This window comes from Rhinoraja longicauda, chromosome 33, assembly GCF_053455715.1.
Source record: "Rhinoraja longicauda isolate Sanriku21f chromosome 33, sRhiLon1.1, whole genome shotgun sequence".
Lineage (NCBI taxonomy): Eukaryota > Metazoa > Chordata > Chondrichthyes > Rajiformes > Arhynchobatidae > Rhinoraja > Rhinoraja longicauda.
Window position 1 is genome coordinate 15,539,788 of NC_135985.1, and position 24,758 is coordinate 15,564,545.

Consider the following 24,758-nt stretch of genomic DNA (forward strand, 5'->3'; position numbering starts at 1 on the left):
AGTTTTGATGCCTTTTCCTAATGTCCCTTCACATTTCATCATATGTATAACACTTTACCCCACCAACCCCCCTTTAGTGTTTTGAACAATTATGAAATTACTTTTATTGTAAAATAGAGCTAATTGTTAATAGCAGAGTATGTATTCACTTTAACTGCAATGATGAGAGCAGCAACCTCACTAGCTCTGCATTAGGTAAACAAAGCTTCACTCTTTATTCATCACCCCTTTACCAATAACACTCGGGTAGTCTGTTTAACTCCATTAAAGAGAGCTAAACATATTTATGTACCGCAATAAATGCAGTGGTTAGTGCAGCTGTTTCACAGCTTCAGTGATCCAGGTTCGATTCTGACCTCTGATGGTGTCCGCGCAGAGTTTACACATTCTCCCCATGACTGCATGGGTTTTCCCCACACACATGCTCCAATTTGCCCGCACATCCTGTAAATTATCCTTTCTGTAAATGGGTGGTGGGAGAATTGTAAGGGGAAGGAGAGGAGGGTCATGAAAAAAGGGCAGTTGAGACAGAATGGGTTATTTGGAAATAAAAGGAGGACTGGGACTGTTGGGATATCACTCAGCCTGCATTCTTGATGGGTTGAATGGCCTCCTTCTCTGTTGGAAAAAGTATGGAAACGTGGTCAATAGGGCTGTCCATTGAGTCTGTCCATCCAATAGGAAAAGTGAAAAAAATAATGCTGCTAGGCTTCTCACTGTACAATCTTTTAAATTATTTATATAAATCATTTCCCTTGGAATCTACAATCCGAAATATTCAGCCAACTCATTTTTCAAAGGGCTGTGAGAAAACATCCTCACTGACCTGTAACCTGGTGCGGAAAATGTTTGACTCTCATCATTGCAGTTAAAGTGAATACATACTTTGCTATTAACAATTAGCTCTATTTTACAATAACAGTAATTTCATAATTGTTCAAAACACTAAAGGCAAAAAATTACACATTTCCAACTAACTGGCTTATTGAATCTCAGATCGTTATTATAACCTGTGATTAACATCCCAAAATACAGCGAGAGGGTAGGAAAAGATCATACCGTCCATGAACACAAGCGTAGATCCCACGATGGTCAAAGAATAATGAGCAGACATATCTTTCCTCCTCTCCTTCATTCATGGTGACCACAAAATCATTAGCAATTGGGTGCCATGGGGTTAGCGGGGAGTGCAGTTGCCTCACAACTCCATAACTTCATAAGTCATTGGAGCAGAATTAGGCCATTCGGCACATCAACTTTACTCTGCCATTCCATCATGGCTGATCCATCTGTCCCTCTCAACCCAATTCTCCTGCCTTCTTCCCACAACCTTTGACACCCTTACTCATCGAGAATCTGTCAATCTCTGCTTTAAAAATACCCAAGAACTCAGCCTCCACGGCTGTCTGTGGCAATGAATTCCACAGATTCACCACCCTCTGACTAAAGAAATTCCTCCTCGTCTTTCTAAAGTTTTGTCCTTTTACTTTGAGCTCCAGTGACGTGAATTCGATTCTGACCTCAGCCGCCATCTGCATGTCGTTTGTAGGTCCTCCCTGAATGTTCAGGGAAATCCACGTTGTGATTGCGTGGACTTCCCCGAGCATTCTGCTTTCCTCCCACCCCCAAAGGTGGTCCAGTTGGTGGGTTAATTGGCCATTGTAACTTATCCTTAGTGTAGTTGTTAAAATAATTGGAGGTGGGGGTAGTTAGAATATAGAACAAGCCTTTCAGTCCATAAAGTCTATGCCAAGCATGAAGCCAAGATAAACTAATCTCTTTTGCCTGCACATGATATATTTCCCTCCATTCTCTGCATATCCATGTGCCTATCCTAAAAGCCTCTTAAATGTCACATCTCCATCCCAGCATGAATGATGACCAGAGTATGAAATAATTAACCAATAATTAAAACAGCCACCTTCCTTGTGCCAGATACGATTTCAGGCACTGGGAATTTTTTTCTCAATGCACTTTAGCATCTGTCAAGAAGGCTCCTTGTGGTAGCAATTAGTCGAACACTGCATTAAACATCATTCTCCATATCCATGCCATTGAATTCATATAGGGAAGAATCTCAGAGTAAGAACATATGTTGGAAACAGAAGATATCCTGAAAAACCACTGAAACAGCGGAAGGGAAGCCTGCTCATCTCCTTTCATTTGTTCCATTATTCAACAAGATCATGCCCAATCTATACTTTGCTTAGGCTTACCTTTTGTAATTTCAGAATCATTACTAAATAAAATGTAACCAATCTTGCTATTGAAACTTTCCACTGACATTTCTCACTCTGTGCCGGAAGAATTCCTCGGGGAGGTGTTTTTTTCAGGATTTCAGACCTCCCCGTGTGAAGCCGTGCTTTTTCAGAATGGCCCCTCCAGCCCCAACCACCCCCACCCAACTCTGGTTTCCCCAGGCCCAATCAAATCCATTAATTGCCTTGAATACCCCAGTTAGATTCCTCCTTAATCTTTACAAATCAAAAATAATGTCAAGTCAAGTCAAGTCAAGTCAATTTATTTGTATAGCACATTTAAAAACAACCCACGTTGACCAAAGTGCTGCACATCTGACTAGGAAAAAAAAGAAACATACAGTGGCAGGCAGCCAAACACAACGGCGCGGCCATCTTGAACAAAATGTTAATTAATGTGCATGGTTCCTTCTCCCTATTAGTCCTTCAGTTTGTCAGATATAGTTAATCAATTTTTTGATTAATCAGAGTAACCTTCTGCTCATCACTATTCTTCCCCACCTTTCCAGTCTTCCTCTGCCCACCTATTACACGGCTGATTTATTACCAAGGTACTGCGATGACTTGTGCAGCCTGTAGTCAGTAATTCAGAGACTCTCTAATCTCCACAATCCGCTGCAGCAAATGCCAATTTGCTTTAACTGGACTTTAATTAATGAAGTAGTGTTTAATTTCAGATGTTAAATTGGACATAATATAAAAGGGAATTAGAGACTGGGGAAAGGCAATGATTATTCCCTGTGAAGGGAGATGAATTCTAAATTGTTAACTTAAAAGCTCAAACTTGTTGTATAACCCTGAGCTCCTGTAATGGTGATCAGCCAACACCTGGGCAACGCTGCATTGTGGCTGATCACCATTACATGAGCTCAGGGTTATACAACAAGTTTATGCTTTTAAGCCATCAAGAGTCAAGAGGACTGGAGCTAAACCCGGTTGCAGCCCCTCAAAGTCAGAGCAGGAATTTCAATTCAGGTAGTCAAATACATTTAAAATTTTAATTTAAAATTCCTGATATCGGTAATGATGACCACAAAACCTCATGGTTATTAAAACGCATTTGGTTCACCAATGTACTTTGCCATTCTAGTTCAGTCCAACCAAAGGTTCCAGACCCTCGACAATGAAGTTTGCCCTGTTAACTGTGCAATGCAGTGGCCCAGCAACTCTTTGCAGGGGCAATTAGTGATGGGCTATGCAGGTGTGGAAACCCTTGTTCCTACACTGCAGCAGTTAGCTGATCTGCCTTCCATTTACTCTGCTGAGTGAAGCTGCATTATATCCACTAAGATACAATGCATGAATTTCTGACGGAATGGTGCTGTATCATCTGTCCACTATGGTATTATTTATAAAGAACACCTTTGGTCGTAAGGCAATCAGTCTGCAGTGTATTCTTACCCCAATCTATCCATCTTCATTCCCTTTTCTATCTCTCTAGTCCCATCTCACTCTCTATATATCCTGTCTCTCACATTACCATCCCATCCTTAGCTTATCTCTCACTTTCTTGCTCCCTTTCTCTCTCCCATTTCCTTCTCTCCTTTCATCCTATTTCTCTTTCCCCTTTATCTTCCTGTCGTCTCAATTCTCCCCATCTTCCTTTTCTAAATATTCTCTTTCTCTTCTGCATTCATCTCTCTCTAGCCCCTCCCCTCTTCCTTCCTCTCTCTCTCTCTCACTCTCTCTCCCTCTTTGACAACACCCTTTCTCTGTATCCCTTTTCGGCTTCCAATCTATCCCTTTTCTCTTCCCACCCCTCTCTCTCCCCCCTCCCTCTCTCCCCCTCCCTCTCTCCCCCTCCCTCTCTCCCCCTCCCTCTCTCCCCCCTCCCTCTCTCCCCCCTCCCTCTCTCCCCCCTCCCTCTCTCCCCCCTCCCTCTCTCCCCCCTCCCTCTCTCCCCCCTCCCTCTCTCCCCCCTCCCTCTCTCCCCCCTCCCTCTCTCCCCCTCCCTCTCTCCCCCCTCCCTCTCTCCCCCCTCCCTCTCTCCCCCCTCCCTCTCTCCCCCCTCCCTCTCTCCCCCCTCCCTCTCTCCCCCCTCCCTCTCTCCCCCCTCCCTCTCTCCCCCCTCCCTCTCTCCCCCCTCCCTCTCTCCCCCCTCCCTCTCTCCCCCCTCCCTCTCTCCCCCCTCCCTCTCTCCCCCTCCCTCTCTCCCCCCTCCCTCTCTCCCCCCTCCCTCTCTCCCCCCTCCCTCTCTCCCCCTCCCTCTCTTCCCCCTCCCTCCCTCTCTCCCCCCTCCCTCCCTCTCTCCCCCTCCTCCCTCTCTCCCCCTCCCTCCATCTCCCCCCCCTCCCTCCATCTCCCCCCCCTCCCTCCATCTCCCCCCCCCTCCCTCCATCTCCCCCCCCCCCTTCCCTCCATCTCCCCCCCCTCCCTCCATCTCCCCCCCCTCCCTCCATCTCCCCCCCCCCCTTCCCTCCATCTCCCCCCCCTCCCTCCATCTCCCTCTCCCCCCGCCCTGTCCATGGTGCTGAAGTTGTCCCGCAGCGGCGCCACGTGACGCGGTGCCGCGGGTCCCGGGCTGCGAGCAGTCGGAGTTCGGAGCCTCCGAGTCCCCGTTCAAGGCAGGGGCAGGGGCAGGGGCAGGGGCAGGGGCAGGGGCAGGGGCAGGGAGCGGGCTGCGGGTAGGAGATGATGTAGAGGCACATCTCTGGCGAGAATCTGATCTAATTACAGTTTGGTGGCTGGGCGAGTTGCTCGGGCGGCAATGTGAGGCTGGCACCGGCGGCTGCGGCAAGATGCAGAAGGCAATCCGCCTGAATGACGGGCACCTCTCCTACCTGGGGCTGCTGGCCAAGAAGGACGGGAGCAGGAAGGGCTACCTGAACAAGCGGAGCTCGGACAACACCAAATGGCACAACAAGTGGTTCGCCCTGCTGCAGAATATGCTGTTTTATTTTGAGAATGATTCCGCCTCGAAAGCCTCGGGTCTCTACTTGCTGGAGGGATGTGTGTGCGAACGGGCACCATCCCCCAAACCATCGCTGTCCGCCAAGGAATCCTTGGAGAAACAGGTAGGAGGCAAGCAGTGTGACTGTCAAAGCCCTCTGTTCAATACCCCGTGGCCAATGGCCAGTGAACAGGGTTCCAAGTCCAGGACCAACTCCTCATTATCCAGTGCTCAATCCCCAGCGTTCAATATCGAGTACCCACTGGCCACTGTATACCATCCAGTGCTCGGTCCCCAACGTCAAATATCCAGTGCCCACTAACATCCAGTGCCCGTTCGTCCAATATCCATTGCCCACTGAGTAACATCCAGTGCCCAGTCCCCGCCATCCAATATCCAATGCCCGGTAACATCCACGCCAAGCTCCCACCGTCCAATATCCAGTGCCCACTGGCCACTGAGTAACATGTAGCGCCCGCTCCCACTGTTCAACAGTCCATGCTCACTCCCCGGCGTCCCCTACTCAATATCCAGTGGCTACACTCCAGTGTTCAATACCCACTGCCCATGTCCAGCTCACGGTGCCCAGTGCTCAGCCACGGCTCACCTGGATCCCCACTGGCTCCAAACGAGCGTTTCATTGCCAAAAAAGGCGCCAGTCTTCACACGAGGGCGGACTGTTTCAGTTATCGCAATCTCAGTCTGTTTAAAATCCCTCAACTGGATCATTGGGCTGTTTATTTTCCTAATAATCCGAGTGCAATTACCGCAGAGCCAAAGCAACACACGCACCATAGGGAAAGGTTGGAAAATGCAACAATTTAAATGAGCTTAAATCTATAATGGAAATGAGATTTCATATCGTTAACAGCAAGCAACAATCAAAACACCTTTAATATTATCGTGAAATCAACTTTTATTTTTGCACAAATTACTGCATAATGTTTTGCCGGGACCTGTAATTTCTAAATAATTCATCGGCAGTTGGCTTTTGGCGAGAGTCTATTTTTACCGGTTAATCAGTCACAACACGGTTGCTAATGAAGGAAAACGGCGAGCGAGAGGGAGCGCGCCCGGCATCCGACAATTTTAATTAATCTTTGAAGTGAAGCCTCTTCCTGCTGAGAATCCAATATTAAGAAGGAGCAAATCAATAAATTATGCAACAGGCCAGATGCGAGGTTTATCAAACTAGACAAAGTTAATTAACTGTTTCTTGGGCAGAGTGGGTGCAGGTGAGCGGCAGAGCGTGGTCGGGGTGGTTATTTTACCGTCAGAGGGGGCAAAACCGCGGGGCTCTCCAGCGCCTCCTCGTGTACTGAGAGGGGACTGCAGCCCCTGCAAACCCTCGCCTCAGCGAGCACCGTGATGGCTCTCATATATTTTCCTTCAATATCCAATTACATTTTTTATTACTGATGTCAAAACAATTAAATCAACAGCGGCTGTGTTTTATTCTAGAGGATGCAAGCGTGCATTTGCAGAGGGGTGACGGGGGACATTTCCCTGTGGAGTAGACTTTCACTGTGGGAATGTTGTTGGTCTATTGTCAAACATCGATACATCCAAACGGCTATCCCCTCTGTCACTGATTAAATATCGCTGAGCCGCTGCGCTGTGCAACCAAGTGTGCAAAAGTATTCGCAAATTAAACGTTTCTCCGTTCTCCGCAGTCTCACTGTTTATATGTTGTCTTTATTTCAGGCTTCAATATTTATGTCAATGTCTGACACATTAATGTTCCGCAGTGTCAGTGAAACACCAAACTGCAGCCAGCTGCCGCTCCGGGATTACCGTTCGTTTTTAGAGAAGTCGAAACAAAAATTAAAATATCCACTGGATTCGCCGCATATAGATTGTACATAAATCAAAAACAGGCGCGGATTAATCTGAATGTGACGGATTGTCGGAGTCTGGCGGCTGCGGTGGGTGATTGCAGATCATTGCAGGGGGTCAGGAGCGAGCCGCAGACACCTCTGCCAGGGTAATGAACACAACTAGGCGACGCGGCCACTGGGGTACACCTTCCTTCTTCAAAGGCTCCAAACACACTGACAGACTGTCACATACACACAAACACTGATCCACATGCGCTCACTTTAATACACTGAAACACACACATATTGAGGCAGAGACACAAGTACAGATAGATAAACACATATGTAGACAATATTGAAGGACACACACACACACACACACAACATGAGAGATTCAAGTTCTCACAAACAGACGCATACACACAGATTCATGGAAATCGTAGAAAATTCATAGAAAACCACATACCCCAAAAATTGAAAGAAGACAACAAACACAAACATGGGATTAGTTTGGACTTTAGTCCACGGGGACCTCGAATCTGGCAGTGAAGTGAAGCAGGGCTGCTCTATTGCAGTGAGGACTCAGTCTGTCCCGCTGAGATCAAGGTTACTCATAATGCTACAAATGTTCAAAGGGAGCTTCGCCCTGCCCTGGTCCATGTGGATGTGAGAAATCTCCCTAGCGAGAGCAAAGTGCAAAATGTAATAGAGGTAAGCTCCTTGACTCCCACTAGAGACTGACAAGGCGGGTGGTGATTGTGCCAGAGGTGGCAGGACGGGAGAGGGAGGCAGCTGGAGGTGGGATAGGGCTGATGGATTGAAGGAGTGGGGCTCAGGGCTGTGATGGAGGTAGGACCAAGAGAAAACTTCAGGCATCCATGAGATGTGAATGTTTACAGTCTGTGCACAGAAACACTCGCAGAATGGCTTGACGCACACCACGTATTAATGCAGGTCTCTCCATTGAAAGATGAACTCGTATTTATTTGTACTGTGCTTTTGTTGCCAATGCACACTATGCAAGTCTTGTCTACATCGTAAATGCACATTAACCAGGCAGCTAGGTTCCTATTTTATGGATACTTATTATTGCTCTGATTTCTTCCTGCCTCAATGTGCTCACCATTCCCTCGAGTATAGGTCATTATGTGTTGATTTAATGAAGGTTTAATGCTTAAACGAGAGAGAGAATGAAAGATAATGAGAGAGAGATAATGAGAGAGAGAGAGAGAGAGAGAGAGAGAGAGAGAGAGAGAGAGAGAGAGAGAGAGAGAGAGAGAGAGAGAGAGAGAGAGAGAGAGAATGAGAGAGAGAGAGAATGAAAGAGAGAGAGAATGAAAGAGAGAGAGAATGAAAGAGAGAGAGAATGAAAGAGAGAGAGAATGAAAGAGAGAGAGAGAATGAAAGAGAGAGAGAGAATGAAAGAGAGAGAGAATGAAAGAGAGAGAGAGAATGAAAGAGAGAGAGAGAATGAAAGAGAGAGAGAGAATGAAAGAGAGAGAGAGAATGAAAGAGAGAGAGAGAGAATGAAAGAGAGAGAGAGAATGAAAGAGAGAGAGAGAATGAAAGAGAGAGATAATTTTCTCCAGTGGGGGAGACCAGAAAAGGTAGATTAAAATGAGAGCCAGACTAGTTGGAGGTTATGCAAGGCAGCCCTTCCTGACACAAAGGGCGGGGATGGAGGGCAGGATATTTCCCTGGATGCTGTTGAAACTAGCAACTTAATTCAAAACTCACATTAATAGAATTTTCTTGGGTAAAAGCTTTAATTGTAAGGTAAATAGCCTTTGGGTGGGAGTAACAAAGTTTAAAGGAAAGATGGCATTAATGTGGTTGATGGTCAGTGGGCATGGGCTCAGTGGCCTGAAATGTCTGATTTCCTGTTGTACCTGTCAATGACTATGGCTGTTCATTCAAAGTCCAGTAATTCTCACGTATACAGTCAGATCTAGCTGCCGAGTTCTACACTGTTCATCATCCATTTTAGTTCATCATTAAGCCTATAACTTCTTTTTGCAAGGGTGGCACTGGCATGTATTGCTCATCCCCAGCTGTTCTTGAAAGCCTGGTGGTGAATTACCTTCTTGCACTGTTAAGATGCTTCCAGAGTGTTTTTGGAATGACAGTTCTGGCATTCAGATCCAGTGGCAATGAAGGACGGCGATATATTTCCAAGTCAGCATGGTGTGTGATGTGGAGGTAAAATAGAGGTTGTGGTGTGTCAATGTACCTGCTGCCCTGTTGGTGGTAGATATCACAGGAGATTATGTGAAATACCCTGTGACTGCAGTACCTTTGTAGATAGTACACTAGCACAAAGTAGCAGTGACGGTGGGCTTATTGCATGATTATCAGGGAACCTGTGACCCTGTTTTCTCCCAGTTCCTCATAAGCCTTCAGCCTCAGCCATTTCTATGCCATGGGACTTGTTAGTTGTGGCTGCAGATGGTGTTCCCTTCAGTCCTGACTCTCTGCCAAGTTGTTTGCAGTTCCTTCTCCTGCTGCTCACTGAACACAAGCCCTGAATCGTGGCCTTCCTCCACTTGCACCATTTTGCCCCTAAGACCAGGGTTACAACATGGATTCTAAAAGGGCTGGATGGCATTGCCAACCGTCAGAATGCCCAGTAATGAAGGATTTATCACTGGAAAACCGACGGGAGTGACAATCAAAGTGCAAATGTAGCAGCTTTAAGAGCAGTGAGGTTTTCATTTCTGTTTAAAAACTTTTGATAATTAATTACAAACAATGGGACATGGGGCGAAGGGCTGTTTGACTGAAGGTAAGGTTTCAACCAATCACTTAATATTGGATCTTTACTTTCTAATTGGCTGTGGAAAAGCAAGACCACACAAGCATGGGTGTTAGCTGACAAAGGGTGAAAGGTTGGGAGATGGTACTGTTGGGGGAATGATAAATCCAGGATATCATTCAACTGGAGTCATGTGGAGGAAGCCACCTGACCAACGTTCATGGATAAAGTGAGTCAGGTTCCTGAAGGATCGGAGCCCCTGTTTTGTGCACATCTAAATGCTTAACTCTCTTGTTTGAGACAGTGGACTGCATGTGTGCACACAGAGCCTTGCCCAATCAACTACAAATGTTTACACCATTGGTCTCTGGGGGCAACATATACAGGGGAGTCACTCTGCAATCCACTTCAATTAAGTTTATTACTGAGTATACTGGGAACTTCTTGTGTGCAGAAGCAGGCTGTCATGTATCCTACATGTAACTGAAATGAAACTTTGAAAGCACTTTATTGGTTGTGTGCATAAGGAGCTCCGACAGAGATCACTTTTATGACCACACCCCTCCCAACACAACTCCCTACAGCTCTACAGCGCTCTTCCAATTCTGGAGTTTTTAACCAATTTAATGGCTGCACCCACCTGCTTTCACCCCTCCTTAATACTCCCCTCTCTGACCAGGCCTACACTCAGTTGCTTTTATATCTTCTTCTTAACTGCATCTGCACCAATGTTCATGTTCTCTTGGCAATCATTTCTGTGAAGTGCTTTGGTCCTTGCAAAATAAATGCAAGTTGTCGTTGTTGACAGTGCCTGTCATTGGATGTGGCATTTTATCTCAGCCCTGCCCATTCTTATTAGCACCTAAATTGGCACCTTGCATCCTGTGAACGCTGTGTTGTGGTTTCAATATCAAAATGACTTAAAGAGCTTTCTGTTGAAAAGGCAGAGAATAAGGAAGTGGTTATCCTGATATTGGTATAGGTTTATTATTGCCATGCATACCGAGATACAGTGACATTTTTTATTATGTGTGGTATCCAGGCAAACCATATCATACATGAGTACATCGGGTCCTGCAAAAGAGAAAATAAACACATGCAGAATATAGTGTCACAGTCACAGAGAATATGCAGATAAAATAGGAAGATCGGGAAATCATCCTCGGTACACAAACGGCCCATTCACAAGTCTGATAACAGCAAAGAAGAAGCTGTTCTTGAATCTACTGGCCTGGCTTATAGATTGTTAAATATTTATATTCCATATCGGGATACCTGAGAACAGTTATACAGGGAGTTATCCGTGTGAACAGATCATGGAGCCACTGTGACTGCGGGGGTAGCAGTCCTGAACACCTCTGCACAGAGATAGATGTCTAGATTCTGGTAAATTCTTCCTCCCTGCCTCGGAAACCATTAGAGATCTTCCGTTTCACCAAAACTAACCATATGTCAAAATATTATTGCAAAGTAAGGATTGTACATATCCACTTTCAAATTTAAACTCTATTTCAGCTATGTTCTCCAGTCTAGTCAGCCTCTTCACCTGGAGACCATGATTGAAAGAATAAAACAGAAAGATTTACATCTACATATGAGCACCACTCCAGCACTGTAAGAGGTGCTGTCTTTCAGATGATTAACTGGAGGCCTTTTCTGTCTTCTCAAGTATTTTGAAGACCAAAAGGGAGATTGCCAGGTGCCTGGCAATATTCTTTGTTGGCTGGAGTGAAACAGATTATTGGGTCATTTATCAGTGTCATTTGTCAGAGCTTGTTGTATGTATATTGGCTTCTGCATTTCCAGCATTATAAAGATTCAAAGATACATCATCGTGAAGTACTTTACATCATCTTGTGATAAAGGTGCCATAAATATGTAAAACAATGTTTTGTTTCTTGTCATGTTGTTAGTTATTGAAATATATTCAATGATTTTTGTTTTACTTATGGGAGTAAAGTCATTTTCCAATATTAACAGTTAAATGCTTAGAACAGACAGTGTTGTCTCTCTGAAATTATCACATCTGACTAGTTTGTTTTTCGTGTTCTGAGTGAATCTCATTGTCAGCAGCATTCGACAAGATGACAACATTCATACAGTGTTGAGTGCACCAAGCCTTGTACATCTATAATCACTGCATAATGTTCAAGATCTGATTACTCCATAGTCATTTGCTATTATTATCATAAATTATGCTTTCTCTTTTTGTAAATAAGTGTGGAGAAGCTCTATTGTCAGTGTATAATTCATCACCTGTTAAGCTGTACAAGATCAGGAATATACAAGCATCGATTCCCTAGCTGTGTTGAGTTCACTGACTTCTCTTTAAAACTCATTCTTGGGGAGCAGTGGTTGCTGCCATTTATTGCCCACTTTTAATTACCCTTGAGCTGGTGGGAATGGGCTTCCCTGAACCACCACACTCTGCCAACTTTGCTTTGTACAGACTGAGAGGTTCATTAGGCAGCTATGGAGGGTTTTTGAGGCGTGTGGTAGGAGATTCCGTGGTCTAGCAACGATGTACCTCCATTGTGCAACTCTCCTGGCTTCAGAGGGTGACAATAGACAATAGACAATAGGTGCAGGAGTAGGCCATTCAGCCCTTCGAGCCAGCACCGCCATTCAATGCGATCATGGCTGATCACTCTCAATCAGTACCCCGTTCCTGCCTTCTCCCCATACCCCCTCACTCCGCTATCCTTAAGAGCTCTATCCAGCTCTCTCTTGAAAGCATCCAACGAACTGGCCTCCACTGCCTTCTGAGGCAGAGAATTCCACACCTTCACCACTCTCTGACTGAAAAAGTTCTTCCTCATCTCCGTTCTAAATGGCCTACCCCTTATTCTTAAACTGTGGCCCCTTGTTCTGGACTCCCCCAACATTGGGAACATGTTTCCTGCCTCTACTGTGTCCAATCCCCTAATTATCTTATATGTTTCAATAAGATCCCCCCTCATCCTTCTAAATTCCAGTGTATACAAGCCTAATTGCTCCAGCCTTTCAACATACGACAGTCCCACCATTCCGGGAATTAACCTAGTGAACCTACGCTGCACGCCCTCAATAGCAAGAATATCCTTCCTCAAATTTGGAGACCAAAACTGCACACAGTACTCCAGGTGCGGTCTCACCAGGGCCCGGTACAACTGTAGAAGGACCTCTTTGCTCCTATACTCAACTCCTCTTGTTATGAAGGCCAACATTCCATTGGCTTTCTTCACTGCCTGCTGTACCTGCATGCTTCCTTTCAGTGACTGATGCACTAGGACACCCAGATCTCGTTGAACATCCCCTCTTCCTAACTTGACACCATTCAGATAATAATCTGCCTTTCTATTCTTACTTCCAAAGTGAATAACCTCACACTTATCTACATTAAACTGCATCTGCCATGTATCTGCCCACTCACACAACCTGTCCAAGTCACCCTGCAGCCTTATTGCATCTTCCTCACAATTCACACTACCCCCCAGCTTAGTATCATCTGCAAATTTGCTAATGGTACTTTTAATCCCTTCATCTAAGTCATTAATGTATATCGTAAATAGCTGGGGTCCCAGCACCGAACCTTGCGGTACCCCACTGGTCACTGCCTGCCATTCCGAAAGGGACCCATTTATCCCCACTCTTTGCTTTCTGTCTGCCAACCAATTTTCTATCCATGTCAGTACCCTACCCCCAATACCACGTGCTCTAATTTTGCCCACTAATCTCCTATGTGGGACCTTGTCGAAGGCTTTCTGAAAGTCGAGGTACACCACATCCACTGACTCTCCCCTGTCAATTTTCCTAGTTACATCCTCAAAAAATTCCAGTAGATTTGTCAAGCATGATTTCCCCTTCGTAAATCCATGCTGACTCGGAATGATCCTGTTACCGCTATCCAAATGCTCAGCAATTTCGTCTTTTATAATTGACTCCAGCATCTTCCCCACCACTGATGTCAGACTAACTGGTCTATAATTACCCGTTTTCTCTCTCCCTCCTTTCTTAAAAAGTGGGATAACATTTGCTATCCTCCAATCCACAGGAACTGATCCTGAATCTATAGAACATTGAAAAATGATCTCCAATGCTTCCACTATTTCTAGAGCCACCTCCTTAAGCACCCTGGGATGCAGACCATCAGGCCCTGGGGATTTATCAGCCTTCAGTCCCATCTGTCTACCCAAAACCATTTCCTGACTAATGTGGATTTCCTTCAGTTCCTCCATCACCCTAGGTTCTCCGGCCCCTAGAACATTTGGGAGATTGTGTGTATCTTCCTCAGTGAAGACAGATCCAAAGTAACGGTTTAACTCGTCTGCCATTTCTTTGTTCCCCATAATAAATTCCCCTGCTTCTGTCTTCAAGGGACACACATTTGCCTTGACTATTTTTTTCCTCTTCACGTACCTAAAAAAACTTTTGCTATCCTCCTTTATATTATTGGCTAGTTTACCCTCGTACCTCATCTTTTCTCCCCGTATTGCCTTTTTAGTTAACTTTTGTTGCTCTTTAAAAGAGTCCCAATCCTCTGTCTTCCCACTCTTCTTTGCTATGTTATACTTCCTCTCCTTAATTTTTATGCTGTCCTTGACTTCCCTTGTCAGCCACAGGTGTCTCTTACTCCCCTTAGAGTCTTTCTGCCTCTTTGGGATAAATTGATCCTGCAACCTCTGCATTATTCCCAGGAACACCTGCCATTGCTGTTCTACCGTCTTCCCTGCTAGGGCCTCCTTCCAGTCAATTTTGGCCAGCTCCTGCCTCATGCCTCTGTAATCCCCTTTGCTATACTGTAATACTGACACTTCCGATTTTCCCTTCTGCCTTTCCATTTGCAGAGTAAAACTTATCATGTTGTGATCACTGCCTCCTAATGGCTCTTTTACCTCTAGTCCCCTTATCAGATCAGGATCATTACACAACACTAAATCCAGAATTGCCTTCTCCCTGGTAGGCTCCAGTACAAGCTGTTCTAAGAATCCATCTCGAAGGCACTCTACAAACTCTCTTTCCTGGGGTCCATTTCCAACCTGATTTTCCCAGTCTACCTGCATGTTGAAATCTCCCATAACCACCGTAGCATTACATTTGTGACACGCCAATTTTATCTCCTGATTCAACTTGCACCCTATGTCGAGGCTACTGTTTGGGGGCCTATAGATAACTCCCATTAGGGTATTTTTACCCTTACAATTCCTCATTTCTATCCATACTGATTCAACATCTCCTGATTCTATGTCACCCCTTGCAAGGGAATGAATATCATTCCTTACCAGCAGAGCAACCCCACCCCCTCTGCCCACCTGTCTGTCTTTTCTATATGTTGTGTACCCCTGAATATTCAGTTCCCAGCCCTGGTCCTCTTGTAGCCATGTCTCAGTGATCCCTACAACATCATACTTGCCCATGACTAACTGAGCCTCAAGCTCATCCACTTTATTTTTTATACTACGCGCATTTAAGCACAACACTTTAACTTCTGTATTTACCTCCCCTCTCACATCGGTCACAAATGTCCCTGCCCTTAATCTCTTTTCCCCTCTAGAACTTCTGTTCCCATTCTTCCGAGAGTCTTCTGCAATATCTCCTGTATTCCCTTTAACCTCATCTTCATATTCACAATTTGTCAACCCCTCCCCCCCACTACTTAGTTTAAAGCCACAGGTGTCGCACTAGCAAACCTGCCTGCCAGAATGTTTGTCCCCCTGCTGTTAAGATGTAACCCGTCCCTTTTGTACAAGTCACCCCTAGCCCAGAAGAGATCCCAGTGGTCCAGAAATCTAAATCCCTGCTCTCTGCACCAGCCCCTCAGCCATACATTCATACCCTCTATCTCTCTGTTCCTGGCCTCACCAGCACGACGGTCGTCCTCTCTCCAACTTCCCGACCTTTGCAGACTGATTAACAGTGCCCTATTGGCGCTCTTCAGTGACTTGGAAGTAATAGAATTCTGGAGTATTGATCGAAAGACACGAGTTCAAATCCTACTGAACAGATCGGGTGGATTACCCATTAGAATAATGGTGTGGCCATTTTAGAAGACAGTTAGATGTTGGTAGATTGGTAGGTCTATAGTCTAAAATGTAGATTTCCTTCCTTGAACCAGACAGGGTTTACAACAATTCCATTGTTCCATGGTTATTGATATTGATAATACAACAGGAGAAACAACATTTCAGTAATTAAATAAATCTAACACTAATAAACTCTTATAGAAACATATAAACATGGAAAATAGGTGCAGGAAGAGGCCATTCGGCCCTTCGAGCCAGCACCGCCATTCATTGTGGTCATGGCTGATCACCCACAATCAGTAACCCGTGCCTGCCTTCTCCCCATACCCCTTGATTCCGCTAGCCCCAAGAGCTCAATCTAACTCTCTTTTAAATTCATCCAGTGAATTGGCCTCCACTGCCTTCTGTGGCAGAGAATTCCACAAATTCACAACTCTCTTGGTGAAAAAGTTTTTTCTCATCTCAGTTTTAAATGACCTCCCCTTTATTCCTAGACTGTGGCCCCTCGTTCTGGACTCCCCCAACATTGGGAACATTTTTCCTGCATCTAGCTTGCCCAGTCCTTTTATATTTGTATATGTTTCTATAAGATCCCCTCTCATCCTTCTAAATTCCAGTGAATACAAGCCCAGTCTTTCCAATCTTTCCTCATATGACAGTTCCGCCATCCCAGGGATTAACCGCCTGAGCCTACGCTGCACTCCCTCAATAGTATGGATGTCCTTCCTCAAATTAGTAGACCAAAACTGCACACAATACTCCAGATGTGATCTCACCAGGGCCCTGTACAACTGCAGAGGGACTTCTTTGCTTCTATACGCAAATCATCTCGTTATGAAGGCCAACATGCCATTAGCTTTCTTTACTGCCTGCTGTACCTGCATGTTTACTTTCAGTGACTGGTGTACAAGGACACCCAGGTCCCATTGCACTTCACTTTTTCCTAATCTGATACCATTGCGATAATAATCTGCCTCCTTGTTCTTGCCGCCAAAGTGGATAATCTCACATTTATCTTCATTGTACTGCATCTGCCATGCATCTTCCCACTCACTCAACCTGTCCAAGTCACCCTGCAACCTCCTAGCATCCTCTTCGCAGTTCACACTGCCACCCAGCTTTTTGTCATCTTCAAATTTGCTAGTGTTACTTTTAATACCTTTATCAATAAAGATAACCATGAGGCTATGGAATTGTTGTAATCCTGTCTGGTTCAAGGAAAGAAATCTACATTTTGGACTATAGACCTACCGACCTATCACCCAACATCTAACTGGATGTAATTTAAATGCCCACGCAAATATTCTAATGGGCAATTGACTTGATCTGTGCATTTTCATGCTGGTTTGATATCCAAAATCACCACGATTTTGGGATCATTTTTCCATTACAAGCTGAGACGAAGCCTAAGGCTTTGGCCATCCCAGCAGTTGTTGCTAACCAAGCACATGGTTAAAAAAACATCATTAAGAGATTTTGCACTGGCACTGCAGAATATGTGATTGCAAGAGGCACTCGGTAGCATGTATGAGGGCAAGAATGGACGAGTGGGGCTAATTGCAGTGAGCTAGCATAGACACATTGGGCTGGGTGGCATTTTGTTTACGTGTTTTACTCCTCTTACCTTTCCCATTCAAGATCAGAAACTGAGAAACCATGAACCAATCTTTGAAATTCTTCCCCCACAGCCACTTGAATTTTGTAACTGCTGTGCTGGCAGATCCATATTAACCAGGGCTCCGTAGCAAGAATGGTAATCTGACTAGTTTATTTTAATTACATCCAGTACAGTGAAATTCATGTCATTGCAGTTGTATGGTGAAACACGTACAGGAACTCTGTGCAGCAATAGTTTAATTAAATCTAGAATTGCCTTACTCTATTATTCTGCAGCAACTCAGTAAGATTGCTGCAACATCACTTTCTCCGCTGTAGCTGCTGCAAATGGAGGACCACAGCATTGTGATGGAAACTCCATCAGCTCCCTAGTTCCCCACGAAAGCTCAGGTGCGTCTTACTGTGGAGTTGCATCAGGCATTCCTTCCTCGGTGCTGGGCTGGTATCATGGAATATCTTATCTGTGTCTAAGGGACTCCCTGGAGACACGTGGTGAAGCTCCCACATATAAAGCACAGCAGGTATAGTGTGGACGTTCAACTCGGGCAGGAGAGGGCAGCCTTGTCAGCAACAACCACCCTCGAGAATGAGTTTTAAAGTGAAGTCAATTAACTCGGCAGAGATTGGGAATCAATGCTTGCTCACTCCTGGTACCTGATCTTGGATAGCCTAAAAGGTGGTGAATTAGTCACTGACTAGTAATGTGGCTTTCAACAGTTATATATAATCAGTATTCTAGGCTTCTGGATACTACTGCATTTATCCTAATCATAAAATGTATTAACACTTTGTCAAGGCATTTTAAACCAAAGTCCGGCACCAGGCCAAGTAAGGAGATAATAAGGCAGGTGACTGAAAATTCGGTCAGTGGACCATTTTAAAGGAAGCAATGAGGGAATTAAGAGCCAAGGGTCTTGGCTACCAATAGTTGGGGCAGTTAAAATGCAGGATGATCTAGAGGCAATAATTGTAGGAGTACAAAAATCCCAGAGGGTTGTAGGGCTGGAGAAAATTGCAGTGGTAGGGAGAAGCCAGAGAGGAATTCAAAAGTGAAAAAAATGTTAAAATTGAGATGTTGTCAAATCATGCTACCTGCACTAAGTTTCCACTCTCCAGCACCATCTTTACTATGACTTGAGTTTCTAATTTGGTCTTGCACTAATGTCTTGTTTTCTTGCACCATCTTTTCTTCGTTTTACTGCCATGCAGAATTTTATATCTACGCTATGTGTAATTTATGTTTTTGTTTGTTTGCGTGATGCTGCTGCAAGCAAGATTTTCATTTTACCTTTTTGTGTCAATGAACAACACTCAACTTGCCTTGATCAGAAGCTAGAGGTAGCCAGTGAATGAAGTGTGAATAGGGCAGCGTGAAGGGGACATGCAGCTGAGCTCAGACCTGTGGAGGTGGGAGGAGGTCAGCAGTTATGGGGCCAGAAGATTATGCTGACATGGGTGTGAGTACCCACAGTGAAGGGGCTAAGCCATGGGAAGGCAAGAGCTGGCAACCTAAATGGTAGAATATACAGATTCTCCTGCACTTTGAAGGAAGATCATTGTCCTTCATTCTCAGCAGATATCAGGCCTCCAAACCCCATGGAACACATCACAGAGAATTGCAGCAATTGCACAACCAAGAAAGAGACCAATTAACTGTCAGCCCTTTGGAAAGGCTTCACTCCCCAGTTAGTTCCGGGTTCTGCAAATTCCCCCCCTTGTTATTTATCCAATTCCCTTTGGAAATGCCCTGTTATATCTGCTTCTATCATCCTTTAAGGTGTAGCTTTCCAGTTCACAAGAACTCGTGCAGTAAGAAAATTCTCCTCATCACCCCCCTGGTATTTTGCCCATTCTGCCCTGACTGCAGACCCACACTATGGGCTTGACTTTTAATCACCATCTGAAGTGACACAGCAAGCCAGTCAGGTGCATCGTAATCACCACACTAAAGCAGAGAGAGAATAAAACCAGACCAAAATTGGTCAGCATTGTATCAGGCACTGAATTTGCACACAGCCAAGTTGACTCTACAAACATCTGGGGACTAGCGTCTATATTGGGGGAGTTGCCTCGCAGTCTAGTTAAGCAACAGTCTGACTTGGTTGAACTGAAGGAATCATCTTTATGTAAAATGGTGTTGTCAACTACACTGTTAAGTGATACCTGCTCACTGATGGAAGAAACTCTCAGGTCCAGACATCTTCACAGCCTTGGTCCAAATACGGATCAAGGAGCTGAGTTCCAGAGATGGTGGATGAGTAACAACCTTTGATATCAAGGCAGCAATTAATTGAGTGTGGCTCTATAACCCCTGGTAAAAAGGGATTAATGAACAACAAGGGGAAAGCACTTCAATTCTTGGAGTCATTTCTTGCACAAAAAAGGTTAGCTGTGATGTCGGAGATCAATCATCCTATCCCCAGGAGATCTCCGCCATTTACAACCTTCCTTCCCTTGTAAGATCACAAGTAGAGGTTTGCACAATGGTCAAAGTTCAGCAAATGAACCTGTCCATATCTGCATTACTGCAACATCATCCAGACGTAGGCTGATAAGTGATAAATAAGATTCATACCACATGCGTGCTGGGCAATGACTTGTTTCAACAAGGGAGAGTCTAACTACATACTTTTGATATTCAAAAGCATTACCATTTACAAGCCCTGCACCATCACCATCCTGAGGTCGCCACTGGCCACAAATCCAACCAGATCAGTCATCTACAAACACCAGTTACACGAGCATGTCAGAGACTGGATCCTCTGAAGTAACTCACTCCTGATACCCCCAAAATCTCTACCTGCAATATACAATTCAGGAGTGTGTTGGCATACTCTTAATTTGGTGGGATGAGTGCAGCTCCACAACTCTGAAGAAGCTCTTCAGAGCAAAATAGCCCATTTGATTGGCATCCCATCCAGCACCACAACTATTCATTCCCTCCTCTGCACACTGGCTGCAATTTGATAATCTGCAAAATGCACCTTTGCTACTCGTACAGCACCTCTCAAACCATGATCTCCACAGTCAAGAAGGTGAAATGTAGCAGATGCAGGTTCCTTTCCAAATTGCACACCATCCTGATTTGGAAATATCCTTCAATCAATCATCGTCACTGGGTCTAAATCCCACTGCACCATGGGGGTACCTTCACAGAGGCAATTAGTTGTTGTGGGAAATAATGATGCCCATACCCAAATAAAATCTTTAATCCATGTTCTCAGTTTATTGATCCTCCTGCCAGTATGAACCTTTTTTCCTCTGAGCAAACCCTTCATGATATTGAGCACATCTTTCCCAAACCTTCTTTGCTCTGAAGACAATCCCAGCTTCTCCAGCCTCCACACTGAGCTGAGGTTCATCATCTCCTCAACCAATCTGGTAAAGCCCCTGCATTCCCCCTTCCAAGGTCTTAACACCCATCCACCAAAAAATGTTGGGCACATTAGTCCAGTTCGGGTCAAAGCACGGTTAATGTGGTTGTGTACTGTTCTCTTATTTTTGTACTCTGTGCCTCTATAAATAAACCCATGGATCATTGTTATGTAGACTCCTTAAATCTGTCCTTCAAAGAGTATGTAGACACACTGTACCGTCTCTCTGTTTCCTGCATGCACTTCCATCATTTCACACTTGTCTGTGCTAAATTTCAATGTCTGTTCGTCTGCTCATTTCTCCAGTCTGCGTTAGACCTCCTGAAGTTTGTTACTATCTTTATCACCATTCATTACATTTCCTTTCATTGCACCCCCTGCTAACATTTAAATCTTGCGCTGTGTATCCAAGCCAGATCACAATCAGCTACCAACAAAAGCTGTGGTCCAAATTGCAACCAGCCGGGAACACCACAGTCATCTTCCCTTGGTCTGAGAAACAACCACTCACCACTATTCACTGCTTCATGCAACAAATATTCATCCGATTTATGAAGAATTAGCATTGCATGATAGAGCTTTTAAAAAACACAAAGACGGAACATTTTGTGTAACTCTGTGTTCAAATCTGTGGTAATTACAGAGCACGGAAATCTTCCTGCCCTCGTTTCTCCGCCCTCTCTCTACCAATCTTTATATAGACCCAGGCAAGCTTCTCCTGCCAAACATGAACATTTATGCCAAGTGTACAGTCTTACAATCAGAGTCACACCATTCGATAGTAGGTGTATCCAGAATATTGTCTCCCAGAATCAACTCCTACATCACATCCTACATTTCGAAAGATTTTTGGAACATCCTGAAGCATTGTGACAAGTACTATAAAAAAATATATTTTTAACACCTTTTACCAAAGGTCTGGAAATATTCCAGATTCAGGTCAATGTATGGTTTGTGTGGAATGAAAGAGTATGGATCAAAGGCAAGTGAATGGAATAAGGAATTCAGCTGTATTAGATAGAATGGCAGAACAGGATCAAGGGTCTGTGACCTCCTGTTGCCCATGGATACATATTTTGATTACTTTGCAGTGCCTTTGCTGAGGAATGAAATGTTTGGAAACACCATCTGCTTCCTCATCATGGGTAGCATGGACTGGATTCAGAATACGTCTGTCCTATTCCCTTGAAAGCTTAGAACACAGGCCCATTCACAGCTTCTCCAGGTTCAATTATACTGACAACAGAAAATCAACCAACTTGATCTGGTGCCACCTAACTTTGCACTGATTGATCCTATTTACTGGAAAATGACCAAATGGTGACGTTATAAAACATTAGGCATTAAGCATATAAAATACCAGCTAAAGGATTGATGCTACACTTTATCGTGTTTTTAGATCCTTGTAATTAAAACGAAAGATTTTTCTCTTCTGGGCTGCATGACAAGCCAATTTATTTTCAATGACCAAATCCATCACAGAAAGCTGAATGTTTGCTGCACCCACAGCATGGCTGGCCACTGTAAATTGCCCCTCGTGTGTAGGTGAGCAGCAGAATTTGGAAGAGCTGATGAGAATGTGGGCAGAATTAATAAAAAGGATTAATGTAGAATTTGTGTAACTGGGTTGTTGGTGATTAGCACAGACTGGCTGGGGCAAAGGATTTGTGTGTAAAATAAAACCAGAAAATACTGGTAATACTCACCTTCTCTGGCCACATCTATGGGAAGAGAAACAAAGCTAACATTTAAGGTCTTCAACGAAAGGTACTGAATGGTCTTTGACCTAAACCATTAACTCGGTTTCTGACCCACCATGTATTTCCAGCATCATAGAGAAGAATCACTCTAACCTTGCTTTCAATAAATGGCTGCAGTCAATTTGTGCGATCTCTGACCACGACATTGGGAACTATGATGTCTCCAGTATCAAAGCCCCCTCATACCTTGCATCAATACCAGTAAATGTGCGATGTTCAGACTAGCATCTGCTCAATATAGCGTGGTTCTCCTCACTTCCATGGGCCCAGATTTCTGAAGTGGATTAGAATGCACACATGATACTGCAGGGCTAGAGATCCAGCTTTTAGGCAGCTGTGTTAGAGTTTCCATAAAGTTCCCAATACGTCAGTCATTAATAAGTCCAATGGAAAATTCAGGAGAAATATACAGTATTTGGTCAGAGAGTGGAGTCATGGTTCCACCTTACAAGTGCAACTCATTCACAAAGAAAGTGGTTGAAGCAAGTAGCAAAAATGTGTTACGGCAGAAGTTTAATAGAAAGGACGAGAAGACCTACTGATGGGGTGGGATGGTAGTGTGAGGTGGGAGGAGTATGCTGTGCAGCATTAGCACTGCTCTCTGCACTATAAATTCCATGGGAAGATATCCAGTGCCATGGAGCCACATGCAAGTGGAATGATTGTGCAGGGTCAGGGGGAGGGGAATCAGCAACTGATGATTGCATGCTCAGTGACAATAGAGCAGGGAGTCTACCTCCTCAGGATACCCTAAGACTATTCCTGGTATGAAGTCCTCCTGAAATGCAGTCATTTTTGTTCTGAAGACACACAGTAACCAGTCTGTGCACAGTAAGTTGACACAGATATCATGACCCAATAGTCCAAATGATGAAAGAGAAGTAAATATTGACCAGACACCAGGGAGAACTCCCTACTTTAAAAAAAAAGGTCCACCTACACAGTGAAAGAGGTCCTCAGAACATCTCAGCTGAAAGACAGCACCTCGCTGGTACCATCTGGATTAGATTAGGTTGCCTAGTTCCAGAGCGTGGTCTTCCACAACTCCCGCCCCCTCCCCCCTCGACTCAGTAGACAAAGTGCTAACTAAAGAGCCCGACTGATGCAAAAATCTTCCAGTCACATTAGTATTGAATTATGAACAATCTGTTGCTCTGATCTAACAAACCATGAACAAATACAGGATTAGATATGCCAAAATGATTACATATAGATTTAGTGATAGTCATGGAAAATGACTTGCAATGGACTTCAGTCCAGCAGGTTTGATTGAAAAGTATCAACAAAGGAGTACATCAGTGGAAATGTACCAGTACCATCTGATTTCTAAAGATAGTCTCCTGATATTATTCACTTACAAGGAGCCAGAAGAATACACTCCAGTACATAAAAGTACAGTTAGGAAATCTTTAATTGGTTACCAGGGAAACCATATTCAGTACTATAATTAACTAGAACATCTTGTAACTGAAATAAATAAATTGTTTTTAATCAACTCACTCATTAATATTTTCTCCATGACAGTAAATAGCACCCATAATTCAGTATTTGTTAGAACTATTTGAAATGTAGACACATTCCTTTCCTTTCATGAAACAGTGGCTACTATTATCGAGTGTTGAATATAGGCTGGTGTTAAACATCAGCTCAGCACAATTGGTGAGGAATGTGTCTAAATTACAGCTGGTCTACGTCAGGATCCCCTCACTGGGCTGCAGAGGGAAAGTAAAAGGTGCAGAGAAAGCAGGTAGCAAGACAATTAATGTTCCCTCACATTTCTCTCTCCCTGTCTTTCTCTCACACACACACAGAAACACAATTCAAGCTTAATAGATAAACACCACACCTGTGCAATAGACCCTATGCTGCCAACAAGCAATCCCACAGGAAGCCAAGTGCTTAAATATAATTATACCGATAAAACAGTAAGCCTGATGGATAAAATGCGTCGGCTTTAGATCCTAATCTGTGAGGCAAGATCATTTATGAGAAAGCTGTTGCATTGGGAATAATCCATTTTCTATTAATGTCCATCTGATTCCTGCTCTTGATATAAAATGGAAGGACCAGAGGGACACCGATTTGTATGCACACTAATGGCAGTGAGGAAGAAGGTTCACTGTGATGAATATTGCTCATTATTGCTGAAGTGATGTAGTTTAAGGATTACATTTCCAACGGCAGATGTAATTGAAGGAAGTAGTTACATTTAGCATCTTTCCCATCTCAGAAAAGGCCACAGCACATTCTGTCTGTGACCTGGTGCAGTCACTGTGGTACTGTAGGAA

At 44.3% G+C, this 24,758-nt stretch overlaps 1 protein-coding gene across 1 annotated transcript in view; it reads left to right on the forward strand.

Annotated features, from left to right (window-relative positions):
* The first annotated feature begins 4,880 nt into the window (after positions 1 to 4,880).
* rasgrf1 (Ras protein specific guanine nucleotide releasing factor 1) overlaps positions 4,881 to 24,758 on the forward strand; it is a 66,337-nt gene continuing 46,459 nt past the window's right edge. Inside the window, exon 1 of the mRNA XM_078427505.1 lies at positions 4,881 to 5,272. Coding sequence (XP_078283631.1) covers positions 4,997 to 5,272 — 276 coding nt within the window. The 5' untranslated portion in view covers positions 4,881 to 4,996. The remainder of the gene's footprint in view (positions 5,273 to 24,758) is intronic.